The sequence below is a fragment of the Mus pahari genome, chromosome 1 (genome assembly GCF_900095145.1).
Source record: "Mus pahari chromosome 1, PAHARI_EIJ_v1.1, whole genome shotgun sequence".
In the NCBI taxonomy this organism is placed as follows: domain Eukaryota; kingdom Metazoa; phylum Chordata; class Mammalia; order Rodentia; family Muridae; genus Mus; species Mus pahari.
The window spans coordinates 50,943,367-50,953,925 of record NC_034590.1 but is presented as its reverse complement, the minus strand read 5'-3'; the positions used below and the strand labels follow the sequence as shown (position 1 = coordinate 50,953,925).

The 10,559-nt window shown below is 46.5% G+C and overlaps 1 protein-coding gene across 1 annotated transcript in view; it reads right to left on the bottom strand.

The window, feature by feature from the left end:
• The window catches only part of Fanci (FA complementation group I), a 55,390-nt gene that overhangs the window by 538 nt on the left and 44,293 nt on the right, over positions 1-10,559 (bottom strand). The window contains exons 25-36 of the mRNA XM_029537702.1: positions 10,135-10,211; positions 8,716-8,832; positions 5,378-5,429; positions 5,095-5,222; positions 4,944-5,012; positions 4,662-4,770; positions 4,328-4,515; positions 3,586-3,639; positions 3,447-3,506; positions 917-979; positions 313-408; positions 48-155 (exon numbers count right to left, since the gene is read on the bottom strand). Of these exons, the coding sequence (XP_029393562.1) occupies positions 48-155; positions 313-408; positions 917-979; positions 3,447-3,506; positions 3,586-3,639; positions 4,328-4,515; positions 4,662-4,770; positions 4,944-5,012; positions 5,095-5,222; positions 5,378-5,429; positions 8,716-8,832; positions 10,135-10,211 (1,121 nt within the window). The remainder of the gene's footprint in view (positions 1-47; positions 156-312; positions 409-916; positions 980-3,446; positions 3,507-3,585; positions 3,640-4,327; positions 4,516-4,661; positions 4,771-4,943; positions 5,013-5,094; positions 5,223-5,377; positions 5,430-8,715; positions 8,833-10,134; positions 10,212-10,559) is intronic.

Sequence of the window (10,559 nt, the reverse complement as noted above, 5' to 3'; positions counted from 1 at the left end):
TTTTCCTCAAACTATATTCCAAAAGCATAGCAGAAGTAGGCACCAACCTCTTCGTTTTCGTCTTCCTCGTCTTCTCGAAGAACCATGTCTAGGACATTGCCTTTGATCTTGAAGTCCCGAGAAGTACTTAGCTTCATGTGCTGCATCAGGTTTACCTGGGACAGCATAAGGTCCTTTCAGTGTGTACTTGGAAGACCCTTTGGTTTCACCCAATGAAAGTTCACCCTGACCTTCTCTAGTGGTGCTGCCTGCCACAGAGCCCGCTAGACTCCTTCCAACAGCGACTGGGAGTGGAAATAAAGAACACTTTACCTTGGACTTCTTAGACAGCTGGATAAGAAATTTTTCATACTGTTCAATGGCAAAGACAAGGTTAGGGATTGGCTTGGTTTCACGAAGAACTTTGGCCTAAGAGTAAAAGGAAGATATAAGACATTTCAGGTTCAATGGCTTTTGAGGTTTTTCTGTAGCATTTCTTAAGAAGAAACCCACACTTTGGCACATGCTGTATTTCTTTTTTCTGATAGTCAAATGAATTTACATTGCTAAGATTGGTCCCTAAGATGAGGTACTGTGCAGTTTCCCCAAGTTACTTAGACTGGCCCCCCACTCTTCATCCCTGGGCTTCAGATCAGTGCCACCACCCCCACTTTTAACAGTGACATACACTGTCAACTTATTTGGCTGGTCTTCTGGACATTAGCTTTATTTCCTTTAAGAAATGTGGTGAGGACCATCCTGTGCCTAGGTCTTTCTATATCCTAAAAGGAATTGTTACAGCCCTATTTCCTAAATATAGTAATTTTCCCCCTTTTCTGCACTCGCCAATTCTTAGATCCTTTATGGAGCACCATTTACACTCTTGCTTTTTTAATGTCCAACAAGACCCATGAATCTGGCCAGGTAGGAAGCTTACCATGGTTGTGCAAACTGCAGCCTTCTCCTTTTCTGAGCACTTTGCGGTGTTACTGCTCTTATTCTAAAGAAACAGAAACAGTGTCTCATTCTTCAAGATTCCTCTAGGCCTCAAGCTATGTCAGGGAAGCACAAAAGTTGTGATATCTCTATCTGTCCGTCTACATATCCCTTGGATATCTGCCTCCTTGGGTTTGTATGTTCTTGGAAGTACCATATCAGTGTAACCATTAAGCTGCTATACAGATAGGATTAAGGTAGCAGGAACAGCTGACTAGGTCTGCAGCCAGTATTAGAGGTGATCTTGTACACAATATAGTTACTACACTTCGGAAGTTGTAAAGGGTCACAGAGACACTTCCCTGAGTTGTAACTAGTATGAATCTCTTGGACAGAAAGGAAGAACTGGTATTGGTGCACAGCTTTAGTCCCACAGAAGAGGTAGAAGCAGGTGGGTCTCCTTGAGTTCTGGGCCAGTCAATGCTACAGGACCATGACCCAGGACAGGCAGAAAGCTACATTGTAAAAAACCCTGTCTGAAATAATAGCAACAAAATACTAACAGGGCAAAAGAAAACCAAGATCTAAGTGAGAAGAGTTGGGGAAACCACCCAAGTTTGAGTGAAACAGGAAACCATCTCAGAAGGCCACCTCGGAGCAGGGGCAAGGAAACTTCTGAAAGCAGAGAAACGATACTGGTGAGGCTACACAGCAGATAGGCAGGCTCGTGTTATGCTCTAAGGAGGGCTGACATGAAGTTAAAATCCTGGAAAGCAGGGGTAAATAAAGAGTAAGGGCCTATATTAGGAAGGGACTTCATCTGATCACATGGGATGTGACCCATCTCCAGTTTGTAGCTGAGGTGGCACCCTGTTGAGACTCCAAGTAAACTTGTGCACTGCCTATAACTGCTGACTAAACAGGACCAAGACTCACAGCTGTCTTGAGTCTCTATAGGATGCTTTATGAAGTCAGTGTGGCCATATAAACATACAAAAATGATAAACTGGGTGTGGTGACACATGCCCTTTGTACAGAGAGCTTCAAGTACATAATTCTAGGCTAGCCAGAGCAACCAAGTGGGCCCTCTCAAGGGGTGTGAGTGTGTGTGCATTGGGTATGACAGCATGCTTATAGTTCCAGAACTTGACCTGAGGCAGGTGGATCTCAAATTCAAAACTAGCCTGCACTACACAGAAACTGAAAAGATGCGAGGGACCCTGACCTCAGTAAGGAGTGGAGGGTATCTATCCTACAGAAACAGCAGATTGAAAGAATGGAGTCCACATGGGAATGTTCGAAGTTTGAGGTGTGAGAGGACATGTCTGCAAGCATTTAACAGAGAAAAGGACCAGGGGTAATCAGCTTTTCCAGAATATCCAGCTGGGTGTGACAGTATACTTCCTTAATCCCCAGGCAGATAGAAGCAAATGTAAAGTTAGCCTGGGCCACACCACACATGCAATCTCTGAGGATCTATACATGACATCATTTCTAACAAACCCCTGCCCTCCATCCCTGAAGTGTTGCTGCACTCACACCTCTGGCACCTGACCTTGCCTCCCCCCATGCGTCAGATGCAGTTATACTAAAGAGAGGCCCAATGCATGGACTTGCAGGCACCAGGAAGTGAACCAAGGCTGCCTTGTTCCTTCTGTACTCCAAACACAAGTATACCAAATGCCTCCTATCTCTAGAAGTGGTGTCACTGTTCTGCTGGCCAGTCTTAGGTCAACTTGACACACAAAGCAGAGTTATCTGAAAGGAGGGAACCTCAGTTGAGGAAATGCCTCCATAAGACCCAGCTGTAGTGCATTTTCTTAGTTACTGGTGAAGAGCCCAGCCTACTGTGGGGGGTGCTACACCTACACTGGTAGTTCTGGGTCCAATAAGAAAGTAGGCTGAGTACTGTGCATCAGCTTCTGCCTCCAGGTTCCTGCCCTGTTTGAGTTCCTGTCCTGACTTCCTCCAATGAAGAACTACGATCTGGGAGTGTAAGCCAAATAAACCCTTTTCTCTTCAACTTGCTTTTTGGTCATGGTGTTTTGTTGCAGCAATAGAAACCCTGACTAAGACAATAGGTATATTTGACTTATGACATGTAGACTTTATCTACACCAGGTACCCAAGCAGCTCCTGGGACATGCAACATAGTCCCTTTTCTTATTATTGGTTTTGTGCATTCTCTGTGTAGCCCTGGCTGTCCTGGAACTCACTCTGTAGACCAGGCTAGCCTTGAACTCACCGATTCACTTGCCTCTGCCTCCTCAGTGCTGAGATTAAAGGCCTGTGCCACCACCTCCCAGCCTTTTTCTTCCTTAGAGATTGATTTTGATTATTTTTAAATATTCCCATATTCTCTCTACCAAAGAAGTCAGAATCAGAAGATCTCTCAGAGCTGGGGTTACAAGCAGTTATAAGCCACCTGATGTGGGTTCTGGAAACCTAACTTGGGTTCCACTAAGTCATCTCTCTAACCTTCCTTGACCCCCTTCTTCAGGATTATTTGGTACTGTCTCCACATCACTTACTTGTACATAAGAAATGAAAGAGTAACATACGGGGGTCAGATGAGAGCCTGACAGCTTCACCTGTAGCAAAGGACAAAGAGATGAGTGTAACTGCAGCAATAAACATTCCCCATCCTTAGGGAAGCTGATCTCAACTTACCAGCTTTTCCACAGTGTTTGGAATTCTTCTGGAGCTCTGACATACCTGGAGATACTAACAAGAAAATCCCTAGATTTATCCATCAGCCATGGAGTATGTCTCAGTGCTCTTACTACAGAGGAACAGGAACATTCACAGCAAAGCCAAGACACTTCCCTGTCCCTCTTGGAGCACACTAGCTTCCTAGACAAGAGCCAACAACTGGCTTGCGTCTGACCTGACCAGCTCACTAAGGCTCCTTCAGACAGAGTCCTTGTATCTAAGAGATACATCTATCCTCAAGTGGCATTTATCCTTTTAGGATGCCAGTAAAGAGGACAGGCTCCTGGTGTCTCCACCACAGTAGCTTAGCAGCCACAGCCGGCCGGCAACTGGAGATGCACATTCCAGAGATGACCACACTGCCTGTGTTGCCTAAGAACTTAGTCTAGACTGCTCACAGTTTCATGTGCATATATTACCCAGTTCCTGTCAGCTTCTGAACTCACTGAGGACCTGAAATGTGTATGAGCAACAAGAGTGCTTCATTCTCCGTCAGCGCCAAGTGAAGATCACTTAGATAATGCCAACAAGTATCCCCCCCCCCCCCCCCGCCTGTGGAGAACACTGCGAACGAAGTACCGATCAAATGGAAAAGACATTGCCGATGATGTCGTGGCAAGAGCTGCGTTCAGAGGCACTGTGCATCTGGCCTGTGGGAACAGAAGGTGGGTGGGACCTGAGTATCTCCCAAGAAACTCACATATTTGACGAATGATGTTAGGGTGCTGTAGATCTTGGACAGGTCCTTCAGTAGAGTGTCTACACAGCTGCCTGATGGCAGGGCTGTCTGCATGAGCTCATGGAAGAACGTTACCAGAGTGCCCAGTTGCATGATGATAGCTTTCTCAATGAGAAGAGTTGGTGTAACGGCTTGAGAAGAGGCATCTTCTGTAGAGAAATGAGATTGATGCACTTCAGTCTTTTTCTGTAGTTAACGGTGAGAGAATGAAAGCAAACCACCCAGGAAAACTGGTCCAAGGCTCGGCCTTTCCGCAGTGGTTCACACTGAGACTTGGCTGGCCTTACAATCCCACCTGGAGTCACTTCATCCGATAGTGTTTCTTGGTTCGCTGAGCCCTTGATCTTGGCGATTAACCAGTCCACTTCTTCTAGGACTTTCTCAGCCTGACTCAGAACAAGTAACTGTGAAAAGAGAAGACGGTGTGGAATGGCCCACATTGCTGGGGCAGTATCAAGCATTGCTTCCACAGGGACCTTACAGGCCCGAGGACGGAAGCCACTATCACAGGCTTCTCAGATGGAACTGGTGGAAGGCAGGGTAAGGGCTCTTTCTCATGGACTACATCAAAACTTACACAGACAGTGGGGGCAGCCGTTCTCAAATTCACCACAGCAAAGTGGTCTGTCTTCTCGATCTCTACATCCTGGGAAGGAAAGGGAGGGAAGAGCTAAGACTGGTAGGCCACTCCCTTGAACCCACTCCTCACATGGGATGCCACACTATACTTGATCTATGTCTCCCAGCTGCCCATGGATATCCTGGGACAAGTCACGAAGCAGGGTGACAGGACTCTTATATAAGACATGCAGGCTGAAGAACAGGTTCATCAAACTCTTGCAAAATGAGGCATCCTCTAGGAGTGGGAAAAAAAGAAAGTTTGATAAACTTAACGTTAGTGGCTTTTGCAGATTGGTCATGCTAGTGACAGTGTAAAGGGAATACCCGCTAAGAGATTGGTGATGGTGATTCTGTATATAAAGCCTTCAGAAAGAGAGGCAGGAAACTCACCCCGGCTGTATTCCTTGCAAATCTTAGATGTCCAGGATAACATCTGCACAAACTAAACAAAAGATTTTCAGTCATTAGAGAAAAAGGTACTAGGTACAGTGGCACATGGGAAGCAGAGACAGGCAGATCTCTGTGGGTAGGAGGCTAGCCTCATCTACATAGTGGGTTCTAAGCCAGCCAGGGCCACAAAGTCAGACTCTGTCTTTTTTTTTTTTTTTTTTTTTTTAAATGTTTTGTCAAAACAGATCCTTAGACCTTTATCAGCCTAAGCAAATCACCTTCCAAAAATCTGTGCCTGGACTTAACTGGTTCTATAAGAATAGCATAAAAATGAGTCCAAACACGCAGTCTTGGCACTTCTCACAGCAGATGACTGAATACCCAATACCCTTAGTGACTGTGTCACTAAGGACTGCATGTGCTGACATCTGGATCTGAGTTCTCATCTCTTGAGCTTCTTCTGCTGCCACCATGGTGGTCTGGAGCTACATAGCCTACGTCCCGATAGTTCAGATATTTTAAAGGCCACTGGTTAACAAAGAGGAATGGAAAAAGATTCTGGCTGTAAAGACATAGCAGAGAATACCCACATTCACATACCCCCCACACACACACACACAGTTTTCTTAGTCTTAGGCAAAGCACACCAGAGGTTTTGGGGTAACAGGGATCTCAAACAGGCTTGCAGGCACAAAGGCACTGAGATGCAGTGACAGTTTAGGTCCGGATGACTGAAGATTTAGTTTTGGTTTCTTGGAGGGAAGAAGGTCAGTTATGAAATCAATAACTAAAAGGCCAGTCAGTCAGTTACTGATGGTCTTCATGAACTTTTAAAGATTTGTTTATTTATTTTTATGTATATGAGTATATTGTTGTTGCCTTCAGACACACCAGAAGAGGGCATCAGATCTTGTTACAGATGGTTGTGAGCCACCATATGGTTGCTGGAATTTGAACTCAGGACCTCTGGAAGAGCAGTCAGCGCTCTTAGCCACTGAGCCATGTCTCCAGCCGCCCTTCATGAACGTATACTAAAGATCTCCAGAACCCTGTGTCAATGAAGTAACTGGGACACATATGTACTCTGTGGTAAGAGTGGCAGGGTCTGGGGCAAGAATCTTTATTTGTGTTTGCTTCCGTAGGAAACTCTTGGAAGAGCCAGACAAGATTTGGTGTTTCCTTATTTAAGAAAAACACATGGAGGCTGGGTGGTGGTGGTGGTGCATGCCTTTAATCCCAGCACTTGGGAGGCAGAGACAGGCAGATTTCTGAGTTTGAGGTCAGCCTGGTCTACAAAGTGAATTCCAGGACAGCCAGGAATATACAGAGAAACCCTGTCTCGAAAAGCCAAAAAAAGAAAGAAAAGAAAAACACACGGAGATGAATAGGAGAGACTAGTGACTGTAGACATCAGTAATACAACAAAATCAAATTTGTTAGGAGCTAGAGGTGGAGATCAGTTGAGGAGTGCTTATGACAGATACACTTGGGAGACAGGAGTATCAGAAACCTAAGGCTATATATGTCCTGTGTTGGTTTCTACTGCTGTAGAAAACATTCTGCCTGAGAGGGGAAAGTCCTTTTTTTTTTTGATCTAAGAGTTCAAGGTCCATCACTGAGGAACCCGAAGGCAGGAATTGATGCAAAGACTATGGAGGCGTGCTGCTCACTGGCTTGCTCCCTGTGGCTTTGCTCAGCTTGCTTTCTTACAGAGCCCAGGACCAACTGCCCAGGGCTAGCACCACCTACATCAACCACTAACCAAGAAAATGCCCCCTCCCTCTCCCCCACAGACCTGCCCACAGGGAACCTGATGGGCATTCTCTCACTTAAGCCCTCCTCTTCCCAGATAACTCTCGGTTGTCTCAGGTTAACAAACAACTAAGCAGCATGGTTTCCCTTAGCTAGAGAGTGGATTCAAAGCCAGACTGGACAACATGACATCCCCCCCTCAAAAACAAAAACAAGCTGGGCAGTGGTGGTGCACGCCTTTAATCCCAGCACTCGGGAGGCAGAGGCAGGAGGATTTGAGTTCGAGGCCAGCCTGGTCTACAGAGNGAGTTCCAGGACAGCCAGAGCTACACAAGAGAAACCCTGTCTCGAAAACAAAACAAAACAAAACAAAACAATAAAGACATACTCCGAAGTTAGTGGGAAGGGTAGAGGCAAACAACAGATGAAATGATTTCAATCTAGCCTTTCTAAAACTCACCTGTCTCCTTCCCAATTCTCTCTCTCTGTCTCTCCCCGCTCCCCCCAGCAAAGGTAGCAGTGTGAGTGAATAAAACTGGATGGAATGTGGAATGGAAAGGGAACCTCTCCCAGGTTAACCTAGGTTCAGGACATCAGGAGCTGTCCTCCAATGCTCAAACACCCGACCACCACGGGTGGCAGTCTCTCAGGGAGTGGCTATAGAAGGATTGCTAGCTCCTAGAGCGTTCTTTACCGTCTTATGGAGATACTACTGTTGAATTGAACAGACCCACCAGAATGGCCCTTCTCTGGTTTTCTTTGTGTGAACTCTCATAGAGTAATCTAAGAATATGTAAACATGCCTACACACACACACACACACATGTAGAACCCATTTCTGCGGGCATGTCTACTTTGGGATTGTGCTCATATTCGCTGACTTATCCTGTTAAATTCTCAAACTTCATTCTTTCCCTGTGACATCCAATTGGTGAACTTGAGCTATCTTTACGACTAAAGCTGTTATTTCAGAAATAGCAAAAACATCAAGAAGCACAAGGGGTGGAAGGCCACCGTGCTGAGAAGGCCAAGAGCACAAAGCAAGACCCATCTGACAGAAACAGCGTTTACAGTTGACCCAGTGAACAAAACCAGGACGCTCTTGACCTTACAGCGGACTTTATGGTTTCTGACAGAAACACTATACAGGCCAGGCAATAGTGGTGCCTGAGTCCCAGCACTCAGGGAGCAGAGGCAGCTGCATCTCTGATTTTGAGGCCAGCCTGGTCAACATAGGAAAAGACACACCCTATAGCTCCTTCAGAAGGTTCTTTAGCTTCGGACCTTCGGACCCTCCTTTGGACTACAGGCAGGCACCAACACACCAGATTGATGTGGTGCTGGTAAGCCAGGGTCCTACCAACTAGTTACATCTCCAGCCCTAGATGTATGCTTTTATTTAGGCTGGCCTCCAACTCAGAAATCCGCCTGCCTCTGCCTCCTGAGTGCTGGAATTAAAAGGCGTGTGCCACTACGCCTGGCTTTTTTGTTTGTTTGTTTGTTTGTTTTTTAGATGTATGCTTTTATGACGAAACAGTTCTTGTCTTCTGAGGCATGTGGAGTGGGACTAACAGGTACTGTTGTACCTGAGGAGAGGTGGGCTCCAGCAGCTTGGACAAGGTGGAGAGAACCGTGATGAGCAGGAGGGCCTCTTTACTGTTAAAATCTTCCTCTTCGCTGCTAAGCAGATTCAGCAAGGATCTCTGCGAAAGGAATGGATGTACACAGATAGGTAGGCATGTCTGTATCAGGGAAGAGACATCTAGCCAGAAAGCCTCATGGCTGAGGTACAGCAAATTCAGAGATGTTATTCCAAGAGGATAAAATCTGAGGAAAAAAAAAGAAACCCTGGATCGAACAGCAGTTTTTTGTTTCAACAATGAGCTGGAGAATTCTCTTGAAAACTAGGGTGGTTTCTCATCTCACTGCCTGCAGTACACGAGGCGCTAACTACAGCTTCTGGTGTTGGAGTTTAGCCATGACCTCAGGGTTAGCCAGTGACCTCAGGGTTAGCCATGACCTCAGGGTCAGCCATGACCTCAGGCTTACTTAGCCAGTGACCTCAGGGTTAGCCATGACCTCAGGGTTAGCCAGTGACCTCAGGGTCAGCCATGACCTCAGGGTTANAGCCATGACCTCAGGGTTAACCAGTGACCTCAGGGTTAGCCATGACCTCAGGGTTAGCTAGTGACCTCAGGGTTAGCCAGTGACCTCAGGTTTAGCCAGTGACCTCAGGGTTAGCCATGACCTCAGGGTTAGCTAGTGACCTCAGGGTTAGCCATGACCTCAGGGTTAGCCAGTGACCTCAGGTTTAGCCAGTGACCTCAGGGTTAGCCATGACCTCAGGGTTAGTTAGTGACCTCAGGGTTAGCTAGTGACCTCAGGGTTAGCTAGTGACCTCAGGGTTAGCTAGTGACCTCAGGGTTAGCCAGTGACCTCAGGGTTAGCCAGTGACCTCAGGGTTAGCCATGACCTCAGGGTTAGCCATGACCTCAGGGTTAGTCATGCTCCAAACTCAGCTCCCCTGATACCTGTGCCCTGACAGTGGAAGGAATTTGACTTGAGTATCCGTGTGGCAGTCCTCCTGACTACGATGGAGTTCCCTGCAGGAATGTTTTGCCTTCCTGTTCCTGCTATATGTACTTCAGCAACAAGTCCTGGGACATGTTAGTATGTTAATCATTATTTGCTTAAGAAATTTTATAAATGGAACACACTGATACTCTGACAATTACTGATGAGGAACTTAATGGAATCACTTTTCCAGTCCCTGTATTAGACAGGGCCAAATTATTCCATGTGATCAAAGCCATTAGGCCCGGCTCCAGGAGAACTGGCTTCCTCTTTATGTCACCTTGAACAATGATCCCTGTGGGCCATAAGTTCTGCCGGCTGGATCCTCACTAGGCTCCTTCCAAACATACTCGGAGATCCACCTGCACTTCCTGTCTGACTCCTCTCTGTGCTTCCCAAGGATCAGGAAGAGCTTAACACAACAGCCTCACCTGAAACTGCTGGATCTGGAACGAGGCTCTCTGAGTGACAGTGACACCTGCTTCTTCTTCTTCTGTGCCCATGACATCTGGAAATGGAAACTATCTTCTTTCAAACTGACTTGGGTTATGTTGTTGTTGTTCTGTTTTCTTCTTTTCGTTGAGACAAGGTCAAACTAAATAACCCGACTCAGCCTGGAACTGCCTGTGAGCCCCCCGAACCTGCAGCTGTCTAGTCGATAGGCCAGTAACACGATACCCAGGATACCCAGTCCTTCCTCTACACACACACAACCCCCCCCACCCCCTCGGCCCCACAGGTTGGTACTAGAGACGGAACCTAAGTCCTTATGCACTACCACCAACCTGGAGTCCCAGCCCTCTTGTTACTTCAACATTTTTTTTCCTTTATTCTTATTTATGTGTATGTGTCTTTA